Source organism: Ovis aries, chromosome 23 (genome assembly GCF_016772045.2).
Source record: "Ovis aries strain OAR_USU_Benz2616 breed Rambouillet chromosome 23, ARS-UI_Ramb_v3.0, whole genome shotgun sequence".
In the NCBI taxonomy this organism is placed as follows: Eukaryota; Metazoa; Chordata; class Mammalia; order Artiodactyla; family Bovidae; genus Ovis; species Ovis aries.
This window is the reverse complement of record NC_056076.1, coordinates 1,226,374-1,252,939: the sequence shown is the minus strand read 5'-3', so window position 1 is coordinate 1,252,939 and position 26,566 is coordinate 1,226,374. Positions and strand designations below refer to the sequence as shown.

The following is a 26,566-nucleotide window of genomic DNA, read 5'->3' as shown; positions in this document are numbered from 1 at the left end:
CGCGCGTGGGACTTTTGTGGACTTGGAACTTTCAGTCGCGCGGCCTCCGGGCATCCTGCGCTCCCTGCCCACGCCACAGGCGCCCGGCACTGCTCCCATCAGGCTAGGGAACTGGGGGTGGGACGCGAAGCCCCGCGCTCCCCTCCCTGTCCCCGGATTTAAGGAGCCACAGGCGGCCCGGAGGCCCGGCGGGCGGGCGAAGCGCCGGGGCGGCCCCGGCGGCGGCGGCGGGCGGGGCGGGCGCTCAGGAGTCGAGGGGCCGGGGGTGGGGGGCGGAGGCGGGGAGACGGGGGTGGGAGCGGAGGGGAGGGGGGTCGAGCGGAGGGGAGGGGGGTCGAGCGGAGGGGAGGGGGGTCGAGGGGAGGGGAGGGGAGGAGCCGCGCGGCCCGCGCCGCTTCCGAACCGGAAAGTTGGTCTTGCCGAAGTCCCGCCACCCCGGCGTGCGCACTCCGCTCCGGCCGCGAGCCTCCGGGCCGGGCCGGCCGCCGGGGGAGCCCGAAGAGCGGACACGAGCCCGGAGAGAAGGTCCGGAGCCGGGGACACCACCTGAGCCCGAGCGGGGCCGGCGTGCGGAGAAACGCCGAGGACCAGCGGAGGCAGGCGGCCGGCCGGCCCTCCGCGCCCGGAGAGCAGGCGGCTCGGCGCCCGAGCGGCCGGGAGAGACAAAGGCGCCGGCCGGAGCCCTGCCCGCGGCCGCCCGCTCCGGGAGGGGCGCCGGGCGGCGGCGGGGGGGCGCGGCGCGGGGCGCGGGCGGCGGCGCAGGCACTCTATAAAGGGGCGAGCCCGGCGCGCCGGCGGAGAGGCGCCGCGCGGACGCCGCCAAAGTTTGCTGCCTGCGCTCGGGGCCGGGCGGCCGCCGCGGCCGGAGCCGCTCCCGGCCCGCCGGGCCGCCACCGGGCGCCGGAGCGCGCGGAGCCCGCGATGTGAGGCGGCGCCGGCCGCGCGCCCGGGTCCCGCAGGCGGCGGCCCCTCCTCGCCGCGCGGCCGCTAATTGCGAGCGCGGCCTCATTTGCATAGGCCGCCCGAGTCCGCTGGAGGCCGGCCAATCGGCGCGGCCCTCTGCTAATGGCCATGCATTATTCACCAGCCTAATTGCTCAGCCCCATGCGCGGCCCGCGCAGCCGCCGCCGCCGCCGCCCGCGCCCCGCGCCCCGCGCCCGCCCGGCCGCCCCGCGCCGTCCCCGCCGGCCGCCCCGCTGATGCCGCTGCCCTGCGAGGGGCCCGCGCGCCGCTAGCAGCATGTCTCGGCGCAAGCAGGCCAAGCCCCAGCATCTCAAGTCGGACGAGGAGCTGCCGCCGCCGGACGGGGCTCCCGAGCACGGTGAGGGGCCGCGGATCGCGGGGCGGCCGGGCGTCTGGAGGGAGCGTGGGCCCCACGGACCCGGAAAGTGCCCGGGCTCCCGCGAGCCGGTGCCTGCCGTGTGGCGCTCGGCCCGGGCAAGGCCAGCCTGGGGATCCGGTCCTCCGCCGGGGCGCGCGGCGCGGGAGTTTCGGGCGAAGTAAACTTGGCTCGGCCGCCGCGAGTTGAGCTGCGCGCGGAGGCGCCAGGGCTCGGGGACCGCGGGGAGCCCGCGCTGCCCCGCGGAGGCCGGCGCGCCTAGCCGGGCGCGGGCGGGAGGGGCCGAGCTGCCGCCTCCGCGCCGCCCCCCGGGCTCCCCACGCCTGGACACTGGGGCTGGCCTCTGCGATCGCGGCGCCCACTCGGGAAAGCGCGGCGGCGAGGACGCGTCCCGGGATCTCCCACCGCCGGATGCGGGCCGGGGCAGCTTTGTTCGGCGCCCGGCGCCCCAGGCGGTGCGCTCTCGGAGCGGATCCGCCGCCCTGACCGCGGCCTCCCCCTCCCCTGCAGGCCAGCGGCCGCTGGTTGTGCCCCGAGGGCCGCGGAGCCCGAGAGGTCCGGGCGCGCCGGCAAACCAGCGATCCCATTCCGAGGCGAGTAGGAAGTCGGTGTGGCCTGGCCTTTCCTAATGGCCGCCTTGGGAATTAACCCCGGGTGAGCTGCCCCGCGGCGCGGGGGGTGGTCGTGCACGCGGTAGGACCCGGCACGCTTCTGTCGCCTCGGTTTTCTGGGCCTTTTCCTGCTCTTGGAGGCACCGCGGCCACTTTTGCAGTCGGCTTGGGGGTAGGGACTTCCTGCCCATCCAGGAGGGAAGGTAGGAGCCGCGAAAGTTAGCTCCGGGCGAAGAGCGGGCTGGCCTGGCGCGCCCCAGCCCGGGAAAGTGAAGCCTCGGGCCTCGCGCCGCCCTCGGGTCCCCAGGGTGCGGGAGGGGCGGCCGCGGGGCGATCGCGGGACGCGGGGCGACCCTGCACTTGCCCGGAGTCCGGGCACCGAGTAGTGTGATCCTTACGAAACAGGCCGGCCAACTTTTTGGATTAACCTATTATAAGTGGTTTAGAGCAGATACGCATCTTTGCTTTGGGAGCTAGGCTGCAGAAAATAAAAGGAGTTGAGGAGTTTAGCGAGCGGTGCCGTAAAGTTTGCCAAAGCAGGTATTCGTCCACATCGGAATGGAGAAGGGAGCAAAGGCTTCTTACGCGGCTGGGAATTCAGGAATTAAATAAAATTCGTGAACTCGTGAGGGTCTTTTTTGTCGCAGCGGAGGTAAGAGGTTCTTATCTGTGTCGCCTGGTCACCCAAGATTAGAACGGGAGATATGCTAAAAAGAAACGCTTGCATATGGTGGGTAGATTAAGGACAAAGAATCTTTTTGTCATGGAAATGGATTTTTTTTTGTTTTGTTTACTTCATCACATAGAATTTCTCACACTTGGTTTGTTTTCTATTGCCCTCAATGACTACATGATCAAATGAATGGATTTATTTCTGCCGAATGAGAAAGACAGTCTTTCCTTCAAAAGAACTACATTGCATCCCAGTGAGGAATTTTAAAGCTTTATTATTGTGGCTCCTGAATAGCTTAAAATCGGCTTTCACAGCCGCCCCAAAATGCAACAATGTAAATACTTCTCAGCTTTGTAGGGTCGTTATCAAAATGTGCAATGTCTCTTTTTATTAAAGCATATTTTAATTAATAGAGTAAAACCCCTTGCATTTAACAATTAACAAGCCGAGGCACTGCTATTCATTTTTAATTTCACTTCAGAAATGCGAGCATGGTGAACCTCCTAGTGTAGCATGTGGAGGGGTCCAGAGCCCTTATTTGAAAACCTAAGATGGAGTAAATTATTCACAACTTCTCTTTTGAATTCCTCTTGTTGTTACTGAATTTATTTCAGGGTGAAACATATTCAGGATTTTTTTTTTTTAACCCACCATGGGATTAAAGTTTTTGTCTAGGCTATGTTTTTCACAATCATTCAGAGTTGTAATCAAGATATTGCCACAGTTCCTGATCATACTTTGCAACAGGCCAAAAATAGCCTGTCTGGGGCTGAGTCTCAGTCAAGGAGTGTGTTCCCCCGATTGTTCCGGCAAACTGTTTAAAAAATAGTTCTTTCTGATTTAATTATTCTGAAGCTGATTGTTCATGGAGCATAAAAGATACTCTGTTCTCTGTTCACTTAAGGAATGTTCATGTATGTATTACTCTGTTGTACTGATCGCCATTAGGAGAATTAAGTAAAATATTTTTTTTAAAGATAAATGGTTGTGAAAATTAAATCACTCCCCCATGAATTCAGATATTCTCAGAATTATATTTTGTTAAAAGCAGTGGAAATAAAACAAACTATGCATCAAGTTATAAGTGAACTAAGTTTACATTGTTTTAGAAAGGAAGTAAATAATTCCTTTGTATCACTTTGGGTGTTACATGTTAATTAAACCAGTGAATGCCTGCAATAAAATTGAAAGTTCTTGATAATGACATGAAACAAATATTCTGTGCAAAATTTTTAGTATGGTATGGGCGGGGCAGAGGTGCACAGTCACATTAATTTACAGTAAAAGGCTTTATTTCTTTTAAAAGAGAAATGTGACTTATTTTTCAGGCTTTAGTTTTTAGGCAAGCAGTGAAAAGACAGCTATCCAAAAATGCCTTAGTGCTTTCCAGACCTTATTGCAAAAGTGAACTATGATGACGTATGTAGAATGGGAAAAAGCAATAAAGATTTACATAGAGTTCTAAAGTTATTCTGTTGTTAAAGACGTGTTTTCAGGATGGCTGGGACTCGACTTACATTCCCAATAGGTACTATCTTTTAAAATTGCAAAGTGTTCCCTTCCTGTTTCTGAAAATTTAGAAATAAATGGGATGCAGTTTTAGGATTCAATTAATTAAATGTATGCCACCAATATTGAAGTCCTCTGAGCCAGCTGAATGTTTTTGTTCTAAGAAAAATTAATTAAAACTTCTAATGACGGAACAGCACTTACACTCCTACTAAGAGCTTTAAAAGGTGTATTATTGCTATCCTTCATTGGATAAAATACAAATGAGGGATATATTTTATTGTCGTTAGAAGGAAAATATGTATATAAGGAAGAACAAAAGAATATTATAATTTAAAGCAGTTTGCCATCCTGTATCTTGTTTGTTTTTTATTTTCTGCCAACTCACAGTTACATGGCTATCTTAAAAATCCTTTAAAATGTGGTGATCCTGTGATTTAAGACTTTACCAGTGGTATTCATCGACTGTGTTTAAATTAAGGGGAAGAAGGCCCCCAGCCCTGGGTGCTGAGATCTTTTCTCTTTTATCTGTCTGTGCATGATTTGCCTTCAGCGCTCAGGGCACTCACTCACACACTTACAATTCAGCATTGCAAAAGGAAACAATACGGAAGCCACTTTCTAACATCCGTAGGCAGACTGTTTTCTCTGAAACATGAAAGGTAAGGAGTAAGTTAAGCAGGCGGGGAAAGGAAAAGAAGAATTTGCAAACATTTATTTTTAAAATGGCAGTTAAAATCCTAATCTATTTAAAAATGCATAATTTGGCGACCAATAAAAAGTCTGCCAATTAATACACACCGTACAGAGAAAGAGCTGATTATGTAAGAGTTAGGGATTTTTTTTAAGGCACATTTAAACTTCCACAATCTATGCATAATCCAATATTTTTAGGTCTGTTTAGATCCAGAAAAGGAAGAAGGTATGGACCAACAGCAGGAATTACTTAGCAAGCTGATTATTTTTTGTATACAAGATGATGGCAAAAGTGGGTCAGATTTCATTTTCAACTACAGTCTCTAAGAGGCTTTGCCATTCACCCCAAGATAGCTCTGAGAACGTTTTCTTTTGGGGAGAATTCAGCAAAGGTGCCACCAAGGTTTCCGTTCTGTGTACTGAACCCCAGTTAGAATTTAACATCCTTAAATGTAAGTATTTTATTTGCATGAAATAAAAACCTGCTTAACTGCCAATGAGGTCATGCCCCATCCTTTAAGGCTGGAAACAGTTTCAAGAAAGAGAATTGTTAAATAATACCTACAAGAGGAAGAGGTTTTGTTGTTTTGTTAGTTTTCATTTCCTTCATGGTTTCTTGACCAGCTGCCAGGCTAAGAGCAGCCTCGTGAAAACGAGAGCTGCTTCTGCCGCTGGTGGGCCAGGTTTGCCCTCACAGCATGTGCGATGCTGCCCACACTCCGGATAAGACCAGGCGTAAGTAAAAGCTATGTAGACACTGCATGTTTCACTATTACTCTACATAAACTTTTATATTTTAAAAAAGAGCCCCGTCCTAAGATTATATTCAGTTTTTCACTATTACTTGACATAAACTTAAGCCCTATCCTTAGGTTTTTCTCTCTAATTTGAACACTTCTGTGATCTCGAAAGCAGTTAATTTCCAAGCTGATGAGTAAGGCAAGTCATATTGCAGCAAGTGTGAAATATTAATTGAAATAATAAAATAATGTAACGGGCTCTGTTTATGTGAGAGATCAGGGTTGGCCTGTTTGTTAATTAAAGGCAAGAGAGCGGGTCCAGGGAGACCTGAGGCTCTGGGGTGGCATCCAGGCGCCCCTCCGTGGGCCTGTCTCTTCCAGGCATCCCGGATTAGTCCTGCTGACCATCCGGGACCCCTCCCCCTCCGCGTTCCAGGAAGCCTTGGGGCCGCACAGGGTCCTGCCTGGTGGCCTGGGATCTGTGAGAAGGTGGGCTTACAGGGGACTGCAGCTTCCTAGTGCTCTACCAGAGGTGGGTGGCTCAGAGCACTGCTGCAGCAGACCTGCTGGTTTAACCTTTGCCTGCTTTGCCCTGCCAGGGGTGGCCACTAGATGTCAAGCTCATAATACAATTAGTGCATCTGTGCTGTTGACCTTGGCAACAGGACTCACCAGTGTTCTGTTAAGTGTTAACACTGGCTCTGGGAGTAGACTGGGGACCTACAGGTTTGCCCTGTGCTGCTGGGCTTATCAGATGCCCGGCTAGTTCAGCCCAAGTGTTTATAGTTCTCCAAGAGGGAGAGAGACCCGTTTTCTTTTGTGCGGCTGTTACATCTTGAACTGTTTAATTAACCCTGCAGGTGCCGTGGCTCTTGGTCTTAATTCTTCGGCATTCCTGGTCCTCTTTGCTGAGTGCCCTCTCCAGACCGCGGTTTGATCGTTGACTGTAGGCTCAGCGCAGGCAGACGCTGGCTTCAGCCCCCGGGCAGAGCTTTTCCAGGAGGATTTTTTTTTTTTTTTTTTTTTTTGCTCATGTGTAAACTTCCCCTGTAGAAATGGAACAGTGTGCTGAGGTGATGGCAAATCCTGGAAATGATTTAATAACCTGAGGCCGAGTGCAGGAGTCGACAGTCACAGTCGACGGATGGCCGCCTTCTTCCTGGACACCGCACAGTGCCGCAGCTGCGGGGCCCTTCAGGCCAGGTGTTTGTGCATCCGAGAGGCTTGGCTTATTTCTTTATCTTTGTGCCGGTGGATATGGAAAGTGAGGAGGTGGGGGAGGACCTAGGCAATTGGCTGCACAGATGCATGGTGGAGTAGCTCATTTAGTTTCATGTGTGAGTTTATCTGGACCAAAAAAGTGACCCAGCACACACCGTGCTTTTCCCCTCCCCGAGTTTTGATCGAAATGGCCTGCACTGGCCGCCGAATCTCAGGTTTGTGCGTTGCTCGTGAGGCACAGATAGTGATATCCGTGCATTCATCGGAAGGGTGATTACAGCATAATATCTGAATGAAAGAACGATTGTGCAACCTTGAAGTGCAACAAACATCTTATTATTTGATACAGCGTCGGGCAGATAGTTAAGACAAGTGAACGTTGTGGCTGCTTTCCAGCTGCGTGCGTCCATAAAGGAAACAGTGTTCTCCCTCCCCGGTGCTTCACCCCGCAGAGGAGAACCCGCAAACCTTTTAAACAGAAGGCGTTTGGTGCCTGTGCCACAGGTGGTCCGTCCTTAACACATTTGAGGCGTGGGCCACTGAGTCGGCGGAAGCCGGCCTGCGGGTCAGCGCGGCTTGGGCGAGGCGCGAGCGCCCTCCGCTGTCCGGCTCCGAGCGCACACGCTTGGAGGTCTAGGGAAAGGACAAAATTTTTCTATCGCGTCTGGAATTTCTTCTACATTGTTAAACACAGTAGGGGTCTCTATTTGTCTCCTCCTGTTTCACAGCTTGGGCTCAGTATGTGATAATTCATCTTTCTTTATGGGATTCAAAGCTATCATAAGGAGTTAAAAAGAATTAATTTGCAAGAAAATAGTGTCTCCTAACAATTTGGGAAAACTTGAAAAATGCTTCTTAGATTTTTAAGGGATGGAAAAGGCACAGGAGAAAAGTACAGTTTCCTTTCCTCAAGACCCACGTGTCTGTTTCCCAGTTACTAATTAAAGTGATGAGATTAACATCCCTTTTCCCATAAGGAACAAGTTTTGCTTCTCGTCTTGTTAAAAGGAATTAAAAAGTGTAGCAGAATCAAGGTGAAAGTTTGAGCTTGATCAACAAAATTATCAAACACCTGTTTACTGCTCTGTGTAAGTGGTTACTTATTTACAAGGTACTACCTCCAGGATGCAGAGAATAAAAACGCCTTACTGAGAACTCCACTTAGAATTTTTTTAGGAAAGCATCATGTGGCAAATATTCTCATCAATATTACCATGATGCTTTTTACTTGTAGCTTAAAAAGATCACTGGGCATGTAAGCACTCTGCCAGGTCATCTCTACTTGGAAGACCACCTTAGCTTTTGCAGGCAGTGAAAACCTGATCCCTGTATAACATGATCCTTGTATATTGTATAGCAGACCAGGAATCGGAGCTGAGAGAGAGATGATGCAAGGGGAGGTCCTTTCACATCCAGAGAGTTATAAAGGGGACATTTTTGTTAAACATCTTCCGTGTTTTTATTAGTGAGAAGGGGGAAAATATGTACTTTTAATACTGCCGTTGAGGCCTTCCCTAGTTGGAGGCCTCTCTCTGAAAGGCGAGGGAAGCCTTTTGCCCCTCCTGTGGCACCCTAGATGGCACACGTGCTCAGGAGTGCTTGAATGGTGAGCGGTAGAAACCCTGAAAATCTCATGTATAAGTAGTAAGTGTGGGGCTAGCTGTAAGCTAATTGCACATTTCCTCTCCAACTGAAATAGCCTCAGCTTCCTGCGTGTCCCTCCTCCTGACTGTGTCCAGGAGAACAGACCCCATCGCCGGGCTGGCAGCAGCCACAGCCAGTGCATCCTTCACGTTAGCAAAATAGGGCTATTTTCACAACAGCTCCTTCTTCTCGTGGACACTCAGTCGGTCCAGCAAAGCTGTGTGGCACTTTCAGAAGGTAACCTCGACCAAATACTCCTGTTGACCAAGAAGGGAAGATTCCTGCCCAAGTTCTGTTCCTGGGTGCACTGGTTGGCATTTTTCTCCACTAGTTCTAACCCTTGCACAGTCTAAGCCCCTGACTCTTTGCAGTTTGAAGTCTCTTAAGTCATTGATCTGCCAAAATGCGAAAAATAAATTATTTTGACATTAATGATAATGTTAACAATGCTTGTTTTTCAGTTGTCCCTTTTGGGAAGAAAGAATTTCCTATTGCATTGGAAATAAATGTCTCAAACGTGTACTGTCGTTACAGTGGCTCATGGACATGGCTTTACCGTGACACAAAAATCTTAAAGCCATATCAACAAATGGATGTAATAACTTCTACTTTTAGAATGCAAAAGCCAGTTTCCAATGTAAGTTCAATTAAAAGATAGTTGAATCCAACACAATAGTGGCTTAACACAACGGCAGGATTAAAGGACTTTATACGTTATATGATAAAATTGCAGCTGCTGTCAGATCTTTCCTATGAGGGTTTTCTTGTTATAGAAAGCACTTTTTTAAAGATAAGTACTTCCAGATTAGCATGTCTACGCTGTAACTCGATGCGTGTAGCCACTGTAACGAGAAGCAAGTTTTAACAACTTATTTTGCGTCTCACCCCGAACGCGACATAAGGTCGCTGCTTTCACTCTGGACTCAAGTGCAGTCTTGCTGCTTCTAAAGAGCTCTGTCCCCAGTGAAACAGGCTCGCTTTGGTTCTTCTCTCCCAACCAATTCAGTTGAAGTACTTGTTGTTCTTTAAAAACGTTCTCAAAATCTGCACCCAAAATTTCAATTCCACACGTGACGTATTAGACTCTTTTCATTTGTATTCATTGCATTCAAGACTGTCTTGTGAAATTTGGGCTTCTCTATAACTTTCATGGAATGCTAATCCCACTCGGATTTGATAGTGAAACAAGTAGAAATTAACAATTGAAGTGATCGTGTTACCATATTTCATGCAGACCCCAGTAAGAAAACTATAGGTGGTGATTCTAAATTATTTGCCCTCAATAAGAAATATGAATTGTATTGAGGAATTTTTTTGTTCACTGATTGTAGTTTCTTAAATATGTTTTAGTTAAAAGGCAAATTTATTATGAAACTTCGCTTGTAAAATCCAACCACTGTTTTGTTAGGTTCATTAACATAATGAACTAACAGGCCCTAATGTTCAGAATGCCATTTTCACCCGATTTCCTCTCTCCAATTTTGCTTTCCTTCTTCAATTTTAGAGGCATACAGTGGAAGTTTATTTTACTTTGGCAAGAATATCTTCATTGTGTTTAGGTAATTATCAATTTCCTTTAAACAAAATGGCTTATTATTCGGTAGATAGTGCTTAAATATTATTCTGTGCATGGTTTCTACAATTGAGACACAGTTATAATTTTGCTAACCTGCAATGGGGGCAGGAGGAAATTACCTTCCCAGCTTTCTTGACTTTGCAGGTGAACCCCGCATACTTAGCACATGAAAAAAGCCAATGAAAATGTAAAGATGTATCTTTAAAGTAAATAGAGATTTATTTGGGTTTCTTAAAACTTTAGAGAAAAGTACAGTGTAAAATAAAATCTTGTTTCCTTATTTCACATGCCATAATTTGTTACAAAGAAAATCTGGGAAATGCTCATTTATAAAGATGTAAGTTAACGTCAAGCAAATTCTTCTAGCAATTGTTGCACTTTAAGTGATCCAGCAATCAGCCAATTTCTAAGCATTTTCTCAGTGAATTGTCCCCAATACATACTCCATATTAAAAAATATATTCTTATATAGCACAGGGAACTATATTCAATTTTTATATATTCAACTATTATTCTTTAATAATCTATAATGGAAAAGAATCTGAAAAAGAATACAGATTTAAAATATAGATATGTATATATACAAAATAATCACTTTGCTGTACGCCTGAAGCTAATGCAACATTGTAAATCAACTATCCTTCAATAATAATTTTTTGGAAAAGAAAATGAAAAATATTCCTCGGACAAAATATACACTTGTGTTTAATTGTGTAAAACTTTAAACGTATAGACCATGTGAATGCTTTTGTATACCATGTAAGTTACACATTTTTTTCTTCTCTGAGGAATAAAGATGTAAAAATAATTTTTCAAAAAATTAGCAGTATTTAATTTCTCTGTATTTTTCTCTTTTTGTAGTTTTCTTTTTAAAAAATATTAAAATTAAAACTATGAAGACTATGGCTGGCCTTTTATATCATAGCTTTAAATTGTTAAAATTAACTTTTAGAATATTTTGTGTTCTGATAATTATACTATTTATGAGACAGTATAACACTGATTCCAACTTGATTGCTTAATGCAGATGAACTTTTTAAAATATCCACTAGTGCTTTTTTTAATATGTGGGTCTGCAGAAAAACAACCCACTGTTATGAACAAATTGTAGAGATTCTTTGCCTTTTTAAAATAGGTGGACTAAAATGTGAGATAGGCCGTGTTTTCTTATCATTAAGAAATTATTTACCTGAAGAGTTGAGGCTTTTTTCCTGCCCTGTTCCATAACCTTTGCGAGTTTCAGATCAGATTTTGCATACATAGAGCAAAGTTAAGTACTCCAAGTATTTATTTTGTTAACGCTGCTATCTGCAGTATAAATCAGCCATGTCTTTGCTTCCAGCTACACTCGACCTCATTACAGACACCGATTCCGCTCCTGCCTCTGTGCAGTAAGGAGGCTCCTTGCAGTCTGAGCTTCAGCACTGAATTTAGTTTAAAAGTCTAGCAGGTCTTTATGGGCTGCAGCTCTAACTTTTTCCCCTTCAAATGGTTGAGCCAGTTAAGAAAATGCTAATTGAACACTGCTAATAATTTTTTAAAGGCACGTATAAATTACCTGGAAATAGCAGTCTTGTGGAGAGCAGCCGACCAACCTCGAATTATAGTTTTATTTTCTTCTCTAGCAGGGGGACTAAATGTTTTCACAGGATATTTTTTACAAGTCAGATTTCTTTATTGAGATCAGTGCCAAATCCTTCTTTCCCTAAAACCCTAAATGAGAAAACATGGAGGCTTTGCAGCAAATCCATTTGTTGATGTTTCAACAGTAAACGGTTTTCGGGGATGTGGACCTGAGGATGCGTGGCGCTCACACCCCACTGCGCACGACAACAAAGGGCCGGCTTGAGGCTGTCACTTGTCTCTGTTCAGGTGATTTGTCGCTGTCACTCCATCCGCAAGTTGACAAAAAGCAGTTGCAAGGCAGTGTTACCCAGGCCGGCACAGGGAGCCTGAGCACCCCGTTGAGGGGGCCCTGTCACCCCAGCCCCCCTGAAAGTAGGAGCTGGGCATGTCCTTGGATGTTGGTTTCTCCTTCCTGCATAGCTATTTATTTGATCAGGTGTGAATGAGAATCATTCATTAAACAGGGTTGTTATTCGGCACAAGAGGGTAACGGGAGTCGGCAAGTCGCTGCCTACAACAGTGATTAAACATGTGTAACCAATTAGAGGGTTTCCACCATGGCACAAGCGTATAATTTGCTAAGTCTTTCTATGTGACTAGATGAAAATAGGTACAAAAAGTGTGTCTGACTACAATGTTCTCATGTTAAACATGTCAACATAAATGAACTTTAAATATATAATTTCTAGTTTGTTAACAATCTGTGGGACATGATTGGCTAGTAACAATAACATATAATTTTGGTTCATTTTGCCAAGAAATATTGCATCTGACAGAGGCAATTAATTGTATTAAACATGATTAATTTTAGGCACAGACTATATTGATGTTATTCGTTTGGTGAATCCTGAAATGTAGAAAAGCACTGTGTCTGGAGGCAAGTGCACCCGCTAGAAAGATACAGGATTGATGTGTTGATCGAACTGCAAGTCGGGGAGATTGTTTTTCTGAGCAGAGATGTAAGAAGTGCTTATATATTCTTTGTTATATTTACAAATGAAAGTATTTAGCTGAAATTTCCTCCATGAAATAAATGCCCATTGATTTGAAAGTTCTGTAGAATTACATTAAATCTGTAATGTCTCTGCGCAGCATAAAGATAATAAATCTCCGTGGTCCGAGCCCAGGAGAGAGGCTGCGGTCGGCTCCCCTGTCAGGTGCTGACGTGAGTTTGAAAGGTTACAGATTAGTTTAGCAATGTTAAGCGAACTGGCAAAGGCATCTCTGATTTTGCTGGAAATGAGGAAGCCGGATGGTAGGGGAGTCCTAATGAGCCCATCGAAGGCTGGCTTTGTACCCAACAGACAGGGTGGCTGCAGATTGTATGAAAATATTGGAAATCAATGGCTTCTATGGAATTTCATTAAGCAGCAGTATCCACAATTGATAGAACCTCATAATTTGATGGATTGTGCTAAGAAAATGATTAGCTAGCTAGAAAGAGCCATAGAATACACACGCCAGGACGTCAGAAATGTTGAAGTGGGGTAATTTGTACAGAATAAAAAATATTGATTTTACTTATGTGCCAAATTTTGAGATGGAGGGCGGGCTGTCTCTTGAGGCCAGGCTGATGTAATGTCTTGCTTTTCCAGCGGCCCCCGGGGAGGGTGCCGAGGACGCGGACAGCGGCAACGAGAGCCGGAGCGGAGGCGAGGACACACACGTGTGCGAAAAGTGCTGCGCCGAATTCTTCAAGTGGGCCGACCTGCTGGCGCACAAGGAGGCCTGCACCAAGAACCCGCTGGTGCTAATCGTGGGCGAGGATGAGCCCGCCCCGCCCTCCGAGGACTTCCCCGAGGCGTCCCCGGCCAGCTCGGCCAGCGAGCGCGCGGACAGCGAGGCCGCCGAAGAGACAGCGGCGGCGGCGGCAGCGGCCCCGGAGGGCGGGGAGGCCGCGGAGGCGAGGGCGCCGGAGCGGGAGGACGAGCCCATGGAGGTGGGCGCGCCCGCGGACAAGGGCTTCCAGGGCCCGGGCGCGGCGCATGTGGGGCAGCCGCCTCCGCCGCCAGGCCCCGAGCCAGCCCCCGGGGCGGCCTACGGCATGCCCAGCACCAACGTGACCCTGGAGACCCTCCTGAGCACCAAGGTGGCCGTGGCGCAGTTCTCGCAGACCTCGCGGGCCGCGGGCGCGGCGGGCCCGGGCGGTGGCGTGGCGGCCGCCGCGCTCCCGCTGATCCTGGAGCAGCTCGTGGCCCTGCAGCAGCAGCAGGTGCAGCAGCTGCAGCTCATCGAGCAGATCCGCAGCCAGGTGGCGCTCATGAGCCGCCCGCTGCCGCCCTCCCGGCCGCCGCTGCACCCCGGGCCGGCCGCGCACCCCACCCTGCCACTCTCGGCCGGCGCCGGCCCCGCGGCCACGGCGCAGGGACCCGCCGCCCCGCCGGCGGCCTACGAGGGCCCCCAACACCTGGCCACGCCGGCGTCCACAGCCAGCACCCCGCACGTCGCGGGCGGAGGCCCCTCGGCGCCGGAGCTCGGCGCCCCCGCGTGCTCTGGCGCCCCCGCGACCTCCACGGCCTCCGCCCCAGCGGCCGGCGCCTCGGGGGGCGCCTCCCGGCCACAGAACGCCCCCACGCCCCCCGCCCTGGGGCCCGGGCCGCTGCTCAGCTCGGCGCCCAGCCTGCCAAGCCCACTGCTACCTCAGACCTCCGCCAGCAGCGTCATCTTCCCCAACCCGCTGGTTAGCATCGCGGCCACGGCCAACGCGCTGGACCCCCTGTCGGCCCTCATGAAGCACCGCAAGGGCAAGCCCCCCAACGTGTCGGTGTTCGAGCCCAAGGCCAGCACTGAGGACCCCTTCTTCAAGCACAAGTGCAGGTTCTGCGCCAAAGTGTTCGGGAGCGACAGTGCCCTGCAGATCCACCTGCGCTCGCACACGGGCGAGCGGCCCTTCAAGTGCAACATCTGCGGGAACCGCTTCTCCACCAAGGGCAACCTGAAGGTGCACTTCCAGAGGCACAAGGAGAAGTACCCCCACATCCAGATGAACCCCTACCCGGTGCCCGAGTATCTGGACAACGTGCCCACCTGCTCCGGGATTCCCTACGGGATGTCGCTGCCGCCAGAGAAACCAGTCACCACCTGGCTGGACAGCAAGCCGGCGCTGCCCACTGTGCCCACTTCGGTGGGGCTGCAGCTCCCGCCCACCCTCCCGGGTGTGGGCGTCGGCAGCTACGTGGACTCCCCCAGCCTCACCCCCGCCAGCCGCTCCCCACAGCGGCCCTCGCCCGCGTCCAGCGAGTGCCCCTCTTTGTCCCCAGGCCTGACCAGCTCCGAGGCAGGCGTCCCGGTGGCTGCGGGATCCCCACAGCCGGTGCCCGGTGGATCTTCCCTGCCCAAGACCGAGCCTGTGAGCCTGCCCTGCACAAACGCCAGGGTAGGGGACCTCCCGGCCACAGCGGGGCAGGTCTCCACCGCATCTGCCCTGGCGGACAGCGGCGCATCCCCAGGCCTCTGCAGCCCGGTCCTCCCGGCCGGGGCCGAGCCGTTTAAGGCCAAGTTCCCCTTCGGAGGGCTGCTCGACTCTATGCAAACGTCCGAAACCTCCAAGCTGCAGCAGCTGGTGGAGAACATAGACAAGAAGATGGCAGACCCCAACCAGTGCGTCATCTGCCACCGCGTGCTGAGCTGCCAGAGCGCCCTGAAGATGCACTACCGGACGCACACGGGCGAGCGGCCCTTCAAGTGCAAGATCTGCGGGCGTGCCTTCACCACCAAGGGCAACCTGAAGACGCACTTCGGCGTGCACCGCGCCAAGCCGCCCCTGCGCGTGCAGCACTCCTGCCCCATCTGCCAGAAGAAGTTCACCAATGCCGTGGTGCTTCAGCAGCACATCCGCATGCACATGGGGGGCCAGATCCCCAACACACCGCTGCCCGAGGGCTTCCAGGACGCCATGGACGCCGTGCTGCCCTACGACGACAAGGCCGCCGACACCCTGAGCGCCTGCGACGACGACATGGACGACAACTCCCTGGAGGATGACGCCGAGCTGAAGGACGTGGCTGGCGACCCGAACAAGCCGCTGCTGGCCTTCTCGGGCTCCTGCCCACCCTCCCCGCCTTCCGTCATCTCCAGCATCGCCGCCCTGGAGAACCAGATGAAGATGATGGACTCGGTCATGAGCTGCCCCCAGCTGAGTGCCCTCAAGTCCCTGGAGAATGGGTCTGGGGAGAGCGACCATCTGAGCAACGACTCGTCCTCGGCCGTGGGCGACCTGGAGAGCCGGAGTGCGGGCAGCCCGGCCCTGTCTGAGTCGTCCTCCTCCTTGCAGGCCCTGTCACCCGGGAACAGTAACAGTGAGAGCCTGCCCTCCAAGTCCCCGGGCCTTGGCGCCCAGGAGGAGCCCCAGGAGACCCAGCTGAAGACGGAGAAGCCAGACAGCCCGCCCCCCGGCCCCGAGAATGGAGGGGCGCTGGACCTGACGGCCACCCACCCGGGCCGGCCAGCCATCAAGGAGGAGGCCCCCTTTAGCCTGCTGTTCCTGAGCCGCGATCGGGGTAAGTGTGCAAGCACTGTGTGTCTTGTTTGTGCCAAGCCCTTTGCTTGCAGGAGCGCCCTGGAGATCCACCTCCGCAGCCACACAAAGGAGCGGCCGTTCGTGTGTGCGGCCTGCGGGCGCGGCTGCTCCACGCTGGGTAACTTAAAGCAGCACTTACTGACCCACAGGTTGCGAGAGCTGCCTCCCCAGTTGCTTGACCCCAACTTTGCTCTAGGTCCTGGCCAGGGCACCCCGAGCCTGGGCCCTGGCTCCACGCCCACCACCATCAAAACGGAAGTGAATGGGCACAGCAAGGCCGGCCTGCTGGCCGAGGGTCCGCCGCTGCCGGCTGCCGTCCAGGTGCCCCCCGGGCCCCCGACGGTGATGAGCCCTGGCCTCGCGCCCATGCTGGCCCCCCCACCGCGCCGGACCCCCAAGCAGCACAACTGCCAATCGTGTGGGAAGACCTTCTCCTCGGCCAGCGCCCTGCAGATCCACGAGCGCACCCACACTGGGGAGAAGCCGTTTGGCTGCACCATCTGCGGGAGAGCCTTCACCACCAAGGGCAACCTCAAGGTGAGGGTCGCCTGGAGCCCCCTTGCCTCCTATGGCTCTGGCTGAGGGGCACCCCCGAGAGAGCGTGCGTGTGCCGTGTCTATGAGTGTTATGGGCAAGTCTGCCTTGCATGTGTGCCCAGGGACGCGTGTTCCATGTGGCGCTCCCACGCACGTCCAGGGCCTAGCGAGGAGCTTGCCTTCCGTGCCAATCTGACCTCCCCTTGAGAGGCTGGTGCCGCCTGAGTGGCTGCAGGGTGTTGGGGAGATGCACACTTGCTGCCCTGAGTCCAGCGGGCCACTGGCACCAAATAGCTAGGCTTTTAGATGCTTCCACGTGGCACAAGCCCCGCTGATCCTGTCCAGAGGCCAGGGCTTTGACCTGTGGGTTTGTCCACGTGATTGCCAAGAGGGCCCAGTGGGCATTTGGCAGAAGCTTCCCAGCCCAAGGGCCAGGGGCAAACGGTACGATGATAGAACGTTGGTATCAAAGATGCAGCCAGGCAGCCCATCTTCCCTGGAAGCAGGGTGTGTGGCCAGCACCACGGAGCCATTCGGGCCAGCGTGCTGCTTTCCAGCCCAGGTTAGCTGCGTGTGGGGTCTCAGCGACCCCCTTCAGTAGGCACTGTGGACGTGGCTTCCACTTCCGGAAGGCCACCTGAGGTCCTTGCTGATCACAGGTGCCCAGACGTTCCCTCTGTGTTGGGGAGAAAACCAGAGAAAGAGGCACAGGAAAGGCAGGAGTTCCGAGCAGAAGACGATCTGGGTGTAGGGGGAGCTTTGGGACCCTCCGGGTGGCTTATGGGTCTGACACCTTAGTGGGGAAATCATGCTGTCCAGCTGCGAACTGATAGGGGCGTCCATCAGCTCATCGGTCAGCTTGCCTTGTACTGGACGAAAAGAGTGTTGCAGGTTCACGTCTCAGATGTTCAGAAAACCTCACCTAACAAGTTTGTTGTCCCAAATGAATGCTCAGGCTGGGGAGGAGGGGGCAGAAAGGAAATGGAAGGCGCCCCCTGGCCTCGGATGCCCTGTAACCGGAGGCTGGGCGTGCTCACGCCCGGGTGTGGCTCTGTCCCCACAGGTGCACATGGGCACCCACATGTGGAACAACGCTCCCGCCAGGCGTGGCCGCCGCCTGTCAGTGGAGAACCCCATGGCCCTGCTGGGCGGCGACGCCCTCAAGTTCTCAGAGATGTTCCAGAAGGATCTGGCCGCACGGGCCATGAACGTGGACCCCAGCTTTTGGAACCAGTACGCCGCTGCCATCACGAACGGGCTGGCCATGAAGAACAACGAGATCTCCGTCATCCAGAACGGAGGCCTCCCCCAGCTCCCCGTAAGTCTCGGCGGGAGCGCCCTCCCCCCGCTGGGCTCCCTGGCCGCCGGGCTGGACAAGGCGCGTCCAGGCAGCAGCCCGCCCATCGCAGGGCTGGACAAAGCCAACTCGGACACAGGAGGCAGCCGGCCGTTCACACGGTTCATTGAGGATAACAAGGAGATTGGGATTAACTAGCCACGTCCCTGCCCTGCGGGTCTCCATCTCGATTCACCCGGAGCGGGAAAGACATCACTGGGTGACCGCCTGAGGTGGCCTCCTGCACTGCCTGGTTGCACCTTTCGAGGTGAGCTTGGGAACTCGGCAACCTTGGAGATAGATTTGAGTCAGAAAGAGACGTCTTCCGAGAGCCGTCTTGGAAGCCGAAGGGGCTCAGACCACATCCGTTCCATCCCTCCAGAGCCCGCCCCGTGCCAGGGAAACTCGTCCAGTGGTCTTGTTGGAATTAGTTAGAAACTTGAACTCTGTCTTTACAACTCTCATCTCAATGACGCGGTCCAGTGCGCCTGACGCCGGTGCCGCACAGCACCTTCACCTGTAGTATTTATGACGTTCAGATGATGCGGGTCACAGACAATGCAGCCTGACCATAACGGAAGCTTTTGTACTGCAGAATACATCTGGCTATGTGAATTTTTTTTTTTTTTAAGCAAGATCTGCTTTACTATAAATAAGTGGGTGATTTCCATGCAGGCAAAATTGTGAAGTTCTGTTAGGAAACAGCATGCTTTTCGTGTGCAAGCACCTGTCAGTAACAAGCCTTTTTTTTTTTCTTTTTAATTTAAATGTCTGTAGCTGCTATGTGGACAGTGGTCTCTAGTGTGGTCTGTAGCCCAGCAATTGGGAAAGTCACAGACAGACGTCACCGTGAATTATTCACAACGTTATAGCAGTTGTGAGTAAATATTTCACATCATCAAAGCTGTACAATAAAAAAGTAATGTTTGTATAATGTGGTTGCAAACTCTTAATTTATACTGTTGCACTTTTAGTATTTTGTATTAGGGAGGTTTGTCTATAATTTGAAAATTTTAAAAGATGTAAAGCATTTTATAAATAGTACTTTGATTGAAGGAAAATGAAAAAAAAAAAAAGCTGTTACAGTCTTAGGTGAAACGTTACAAGAAACCTGTGCTCCTTAACCAGGAAAACCACCAGGACTTGTCAGTTCCTCAGTAAACTAGGGCCTGCCATTTCTTACATTGAGTGATTTAACGTTTCTAGAAAGCCCATGTAAAAGCTTGACCACCCCCGACAAAACTCTGGTGAACTCGTCTTAGGGCTGTGACACCAGCACAAGCCGGGAGGGGGGAGCGAGCAGCTGCCGTGCAGGTGTGATCTCGCCATCCCCTCTGCTGCTGCCTCGCACGCCCGCGGACCAGATCCCGACTGCCTGCAGGCCTGGCATTGTGTCCAATAAACCGAGAGGTGCCGGGTGTCGGGCAGTATAATCCATCACAACCGGGACATTTTCTGGGTTTCTGATTTATTTATTATCTTCTCAGATGCAAACGAAGCGCACTGTGGTCCAGTCACTCGAAGTGCAGGCTTTTGCTGGTGACGGTCAGCTGCTCCGAGTCAGGGAAGGGCCCCGGGCAGGTGCAAGCGGCTCAGCTGAGCCAGGCCGTGTGGACAGGTGGTGTGTTCTACCTCATTCTGTGTGCTGCACGTGTGCCGGAGTCTGAAAGCGGGACCTCCTCCGACTGCGCGGTCCCCCTGGTCATCACGCCCGGGGACAGTGCCGGGAGGCGAGCCTCAAGGAAGGAGGCTGGCAGTCAGCCGCCTCAGCAGAGACCGAGCTCTAGAACAATCTTCCTAACATAGCCCCAGCAAGCGCAGACCACATCGTGTCACTGAGCAGAGTTTCAGAGCCTCACAGATGAGCAGGCCTAGCGGTGGTTTCTGTCGGAAAAAAACACAGAACTCTCCCGCTGTTTCCCACAGAGATGGGATGGAGTGAGCCCCGGGAACCTGCTCTTCTCCCAGGATGGGTGAGGGTGTCCCTGTGCCGGGAAGAGAAAACAGGTGCTGGGTGTCGCTGTGTTTCAGCAGTGAATGTTGTTATTATTTATCTGTGTCCCTTTTGGTGTGATTTTTTTGGGGGGGTCGTATTTGGTACCATGTAGTGCTCTGTCCTCCCAGAAAGATGTGTATATACCGTGAGAAAAGAGAAATGTAAAGTGCTGTACATAAGGCGGCTCGCAGCGGGCAGTGAGACTGCCCGGCCTGTGTCCGGGTGAGGCTGTCCCTCCGCACGGTGGAGAGACACTATTTTTCTATTGCAGCACCGTGCAGGGCCGGGCCCTCCCTGAACCAGTGCAGAGTTGTTACCCAGATCCAATATTTTTTATGACGAAATCTGTGGCTTGACACATCTACTGATTGAAATGGATGTCTTAGTCTAGGTTCCTATTTTGTCATATGGAATTGAATAAAATGCAGGATGTACTATTATTTCTGAATGGCGTTCCTTGATTATTCTAATGGAAAAAGTGGAATTTGAGGTTATGGTCATTGATGGTGGATGTATATTTGTGGTGTTTCTCCAAGGACAGTCAGTCAGGTCTGACAGCTTAGATTTAAGCCATATCTAAGCGTGTCTTGAATGGTCTTGAAATTTTCATGTTTCACCTTTTTCTAAAATAAAAATACAGCCTTTTGATTGTGGGTTTTTTTTTTAATTTACATCTTTGACGGAAGAAGATGTGGTATAAAATGCCTAATGACTAGAGACTGTTGACAGTGTCCAAAAATGACTGCACTCCGAATGACCCTCCCGTGATGGGCCTTGAGGAAAACCTCGGTTCTTTGGGTCCCTAAAAACTAAATAGCTGTGCCTCCAGCCGTGATTCAAGGAAGCAGGCCAGAGAGGAAGGTGCAGGGCCCTCCCTGAGCCTGTCAGTCCCAGATGAAGGGTGCCCCTCACTTGAAAAGAAGCTTTACCTTGCCAAAAACATGTGATAAGGCATAAAACCTTACATAAGTCAGTAGCTCCTGGATTTCAACATATATAATCCATTTTTTCTTCTTTTAAAAAAATAACTACTGATACCTAGAAGCCACAGTGAAGTTCACCTGGGAGACGCTGGGTGTTTCTGAAGTGTTGAGAAAGGTACTAACCACTAAACAACTGCCCAGTCCCCGGCAGGTGTCATATGTCATGAGCCTTAGGAATTAAAACCCTGTTGATTTCAGAGCTAGAGTAGAAATTATGAGCGATAAACCGACTAAATCAGATAGTCATTTTTTTAACATATGATAAGGAAATAGCAAAAGATTTCTACAGTCGTTTAAAATAATTAATATAAATTAAAATGTTTAAAAAAAAAGAGAGATTTACTTCTTAATTCAAAAATGTTTCCAGTGTAAAACCAGAGGTGTTTGGGCTTAACAAGCCTGGATATTTACTTCTTCCTGACATGAACTCTAGCTGCTCAGACAGTATATCAAAGAATCATAAATGCCAACAATCCCTAAAAATTATTTATTTAAATATATTTCTATTCTAAGTTGGTTGCAGGAACAATTAACATTTCAAACTAATTAAAAAGCATTGCTTAAGGGCCAAAAAGCAATTGCTGTGAAGCCCTCGCTGTATAACTCTGTGTGCAAGCTTCCAGGCAGCCCGGGTCCCCTGCCCACTCCCCCTCTGTGCCCGGCAGGCAGCGCCTAGCGCCCGCTCTGGTGCGCAGAAGCCGAGGCAAACATCAGGGCCGTTTGTTACCAGCGGCTGCACGGCGTTTCCAGCCCACCCACCTTCAACGCGCTTTATTTATTCTGGCTGGCTGTCCAAGCCTCGGAAGTCCAGGCCCCTGTCTCTTCCCCTGGTGCATGCTTTCGGTGGATAGTAAGGTCACGTGAATAATTCTGCACCTTGCGAGCATGCCAGCCGACCTGAGGACCTTGGGTTCAGCCTTTGTGTTTTGAGTCCTGTGCTCATTTGCTCATTCCTGGGCTGAAGCACTCCTTTGCTCCTTCAAGAAGTTTTTCTAGGGATCTGGTGCGTCTTTGAAAAGCAGAGGCTGTGAAATGTTTCTGTGAGCGTGTCTGTTGGCTGATTTTGAGCTATGGGAAAATCTGATCTACAAAATATTCCATGCAGCACTAGGAAGATAATGAAATCCTTTTCTTTTTCGCTTAAGTGGAAAACACTGTGTTTCAGCACTTTTTTATGAACGAAAAACCTTAAAATGAAATCACCATAGAAACATTCTCCTGCCATTCTCCTGTCTGTGTCTTTGTCCCAGGGTGGCGGCCGTGGGTGCGTCAGTGTCGCCGAGTGGCCCTGGTCTTCCCCGCAGTGGCTCAGGCTGGGGACGGGCCAGGCTGCGCCCTGTGAGAGCCCCAGGAATTCCTCCCTTTGCTTCCCCATCTGCAACAGCGGGGGAGAATTTGATGACAATAAAATTCCCACTTCCAAAAACCAGTGTTGTTTTTTTTTTTTCTTTAAACAACTACCACTAATATACATCTTTCTTCCCTGCCCCCTTCAGAATTCAATAGACAGACTAATTGATGGCATCTGTATAGAGAGAAGATGCAAATGATTAGCTAATAATATAAATATGAAAAATCTATTACAAATGACTTTGCTAAAGAAAATATGTGGAATCATATTTGGACCATGAAAAATGTGTTGGTATCTTTGATTTTTTAAAAAATCATTAAGTTTATTGAAGCTTTTAAAAATGCAACTATAAGGTGAAATAAAGTCGATCTCTGTGAACATTATGCTGACTGCATTTTCTGTCAGAAAGAAGACCTTTTCAGGTGGATTGGGTTTTGTCACGTGTGCCCGTCACGTGCAGGGCCTCATTAAGGCGACATACAGATATCTGTGTCAGTGTAGACACTCAGCAGAGGATACACTGGAGCAGGGGTTGTCTCATCGTTCTTGTGGGTGAGCAATTAGAGAACCTCGCTATTAGCGCTGGGTCCCCCGTCCTAATTTATAACTGCATGTGCAGTTCTGGTGTGATGTCTTCAGAAGGAAGGCTTACAGATTACTCTTAAGCGACTCTGCCTCAAGCTCTTCCTCGTGGCTGAGTTCAGTATTCACTGTGCACTGGACCAACCCAGAGGGAGATAATCAGAATGCGGGTGAGACAGGAGAGGGGAGGAGAGGGAGTCCTGAATGCGAGAGGCCACGCATGGTAAGGGTTCCCGACGTCACGGAATGGAAAACGGTTCATAAGCCCCCAAAGCGAAGGGATATGTGTGTATCCCTGTGAGTCACTCACTGTGCCTGACTCAAACCTGGACCAAATGTGGTCGCTTGTGAACACGGGGAGTGTGCACATTCCACTGGGTGCTTTCCACGTTGGTCTGCTGTGCGTGTTTTTACACTACAGAATCATCTGTGGACTAGGATTGTCTCAGGAGTGTGGGCCCCTTCCCTCTCCAGCTGCTGCCTTCATCCCATTTATCAGTTTTCTTTCTAGTTGAACCTCAAGGACACCTGAACTTTCCTAACTTTTCACAAGTCAGGATGTAAATATTTAAATGACCAAAGTCACCACATTTCTTGTCAAGATGGATTATATGTGTGATATAAAACATTTTTTTTTTAATTTACCTTTTCTATTTACAGTATCAAGGGCAGCTTGGGAACAGGTCTTGTTAGGACCTAAATTTACCCAGAAAAAGGAATATGTCACACCGGCCCACAAACACCGCCTCCAAGGAAAAACAGGCAGCCTCAGAAAAAAACATTTTCCACTCTGACGATAGCGGAAGTTTTAGGGATACACAGTGGGAGGAGCACGTAGAAACTTCCCCACACATTCAGATAATTGAACGGTAAGTTAGATTTTGAATTCATTTTCCTTCACAAGTAAGCCTGGAGTTGTTTGGTTTCTCCCTAGGAAATAGACGGATCTAGGAACAGTTCTTGGGGTAGAGACTGTGCTTGAGAGCAAGAAGCATGAGCGTTTCCTTTCTATCTTGTCTTTTCGGCAATTCCATTCTTTGCTTGGCTTCTCATTTGGGGCTTTTTTTTCTGCTGTTTGTGATGTTTGGTAACCGAGGAGCTGCCCCTCACTGCAGAGGCCGTGCAGGCAGGGGTTTGGGGTCACGGAGAAGAGTTCTGGAACCCAGGTGTCTCCTAGTTGAGGGTTAAACAAACTAGATAATTGAGAAGAGGTAGGAGCTCTTCTAAAGGTGAGCGATTCGCTTCTGTGACATCGTGGATAAGTCACCCAACCCGCTGATAATTTTAACCCCAAGATGAGTAGCTGCATATGGATAAAGCACCAATTTATTAAAGAAGCCAATCTGGAAATTGTAGTGAAAATAAACACTAACAGAGACAAAGTAGAAAACTCACCAGCATCTCAGAGAGTCTATAGCTGCATTAACCTCATGGATTTTCAGTTAGAAGCTGTAGGCAATTTGGGAAATTTTTAATAAATATTTGTAAATGATTAGCTTTTCCTGAGGGCAACTACACATTTTTCATAATCTCAGTACACTTTCTAGGACTTGAACAAATCCCTGAATATTGTTTAAGGTGATGAACCTCCAGCTCATTTGTTCACGATGAACCCCTTGTCCACTTAGAAACCTTCCCATTATGTTTGGTTTTTTTTGCGTTGTCATCTCTTATCCAGAATGTATATCCCGGCTTGTGTTTCTCTTTTTTTCGTTTTATGTTTTAACCTTGATTTTGTCACTTTTTAATCTGTTTTGCTGGAAAATAGTAGAGATCAACTTTCAAATCAGAAATTGTGACGTGAGGGAGCTCCCTTGCAGTCCAGTGGTTACGGTGTGGTGCTTTCACTCCTGTGACCTGGGCTCAGTCCCTGATCAGGGAACTGAGATCATCAAAGCTGAAAGATGAGGCAAAACAATACATAAAGCTAGAGATCTTAACTTGGTTATTTTCAAGCCTGGTTCCTAAGGCTGAGCTCTGAGCCCAGGCATCTTTCTCTTCCAGTGGGCTGAATTACTCAGTTTTAGAAATACAGACCCAGTGGTCTTTGTGCCTGGACTTGGTATTTAACTGAAGACAAATTCAAAGGTTTCTCACAATCCCTGAAAAGGGAAACTCAGATGATTTCAACACCCGCTTTTGCCTGCAGGCTTCACTTTAGCACAAAGCATTCTCCATGGTGTGGAGACCAGCGTGCACAAGCTGCCTTACCTGGTGCTCCTGTGTCTGCCGGGAGGCGGTGAGGGCCAGACAGACACTGTCTGCCGCTGGGCAGGTGCGTCTGAGTCAGCCTGCAGGTCCTGCCTCCTGCTGTCCAAGACTGATTCCATCTCGACGACAGTGAACAACAGGGACCCAGTAGTTCATTTTGCGTGATGTCCGGTGTGGTTGATGGTATCTGACTTGGTTTACTTTGGGAGCGTTAAGGGACTAAGTGTAGGTATTTAAAATTATAAGTGCATTAAAACAGTACTTGTAATCACAGGGGAAAAGTACTGCCAGATTGAGCTTTGGTGAATACTACACGGGGACACAGGTATGGGATCTTGCAGGAAAAATGACGTTGCCTGGCTCTTCATAAAACTCACCTTTTAAGCCATTCTTAAACCTCAATGTGTATCTTAAAGTCAGTGATAAGAACGAGTTTAAATTGTTTTGATCTTCACTAGTGGAAGTTTCTACTTTACTGGTAAGTTATGTGTACTCTTTAAGAATCACCTCCTTCAACTCTGCAAATACTTGTTTGTCCAGAATAACAAGTTCAGCTTTTTGAGCAGAAAATAAAGCATAATTGTTTTAATGCTGCATACTCCCTGAGGTGAGAAGATTACTAGGGTTAGGATTTAAGGTTAGGCAGAGAAAGCAGTTGGCACAGGTTTGCATGGGCAGCTTGGTTGTGTATTGGAAAACGCTGTGTTTTCTGTGCTTCTAAAAATTGCACGTTTGATACAATTTGTGTTTTCCCTGCTCTTGTAATTAAAGAGGCTGGGACTTCTCTTGGGTGCCTCCGAATTCCTAGAGCAGAGCGCTGGGTGCAGACGCAGACTTCTGCCTTTTCGGGAACCTTCTCCCTGGCGGCGACACCAGACCCCACCCACCGCTTCTCTGAGAGCCCTTGCTGGCATCTCTCCGTCCCCAACCTCACCACGGTCTCAGACCTTTACGGGAGAGCCCGTTTCCTTTCCGATCTCAAAACAGTCCAGCCATTCTGAAAATATGAAGTACTTTCCAAAAGCAAAAGCAGAATATGGTGCGGCACAGGTTCTCTGGCCCTTGATGGCAGGGACGCCCTCAGGTCCTTGACGCTGCAGGTGAGGAGGGCGGGGTGGGGGTGAGGGTGCCTCCTGGCTTCCCCCTCCCACATCACCTCCAGGGGCCTAGTTCGCCTTCTGGATGGAGACCAGCTTCACTCCCCCGCTCCTCCTTGAGTCCCCGGGCCCCTGCTGCTCTCCCTCCAAAGCGACCTGTCTGCACGCGCAGCTGGGGACAGGTCCGAGAAGAGCTGGGGGGGTGGGGGGGGGCGTGTTCCCAGTCCCAGCGCCCAGGCTGTGCGGCGAAGAGACTCCACTCGTGTGGACTGGAGATGCCCACCTCCGGGACATACCGAGGGCTGGAATTCGGACAGGAG

General features: G+C 50.4%; 1 protein-coding gene across 3 annotated transcripts; it reads left to right on the top strand.

The window, feature by feature from the left end:
• The first annotated feature begins 1,162 nt into the window (after positions 1-1,162).
• Positions 1,163-22,739, top strand: SALL3 (spalt like transcription factor 3). 3 transcript variants are annotated; one of them, XR_009598229.1, is made up of 4 exons: positions 1,163-1,321; positions 13,231-16,691; positions 17,754-18,294; positions 19,514-22,739. XR_009598229.1 is itself a non-coding variant. In XM_060405456.1 (4 exons), the coding sequence occupies exons 1-4, from the start codon at positions 1,240-1,242 to the stop codon at positions 18,183-18,185; spliced, it is 3,759 nt and encodes a 1,252-aa protein (XP_060261439.1). In that variant the 5' UTR covers positions 1,163-1,239; the 3' UTR covers positions 18,186-22,739. The 3 variants fall into 3 exon arrangements, 2 of the variants coding, with proteins under 2 accessions (XP_060261439.1, XP_014959013.2); XM_060405456.1 differs by having other exon boundaries at positions 13,231-16,134; positions 16,351-16,691; positions 17,754-22,739; XM_015103527.4 differs by having other exon boundaries at positions 17,754-22,739.
• The last annotated feature ends 3,827 nt before the right edge of the window (positions 22,740-26,566 follow it).

Coding starts and splice junctions, on each gene's coding strand:
- SALL3 (XM_015103527.4), top strand. CDS start 1,240: ATGTCTCGGCGCAAGCAGGCCAAGCCCCAGCATCTCAAGTCGGACGAG. Junction 1,322..13,230: donor GGACGGGGCTCCCGAGCACG/GTGAGGGGCCGC, acceptor TTGCTTTTCCAG/CGGCCCCCGGGGAGGGTGCC. Junction 16,692..17,753: donor CCACCAAGGGCAACCTCAAG/GTGAGGGTCGCC, acceptor CTGTCCCCACAG/GTGCACATGGGCACCCACAT.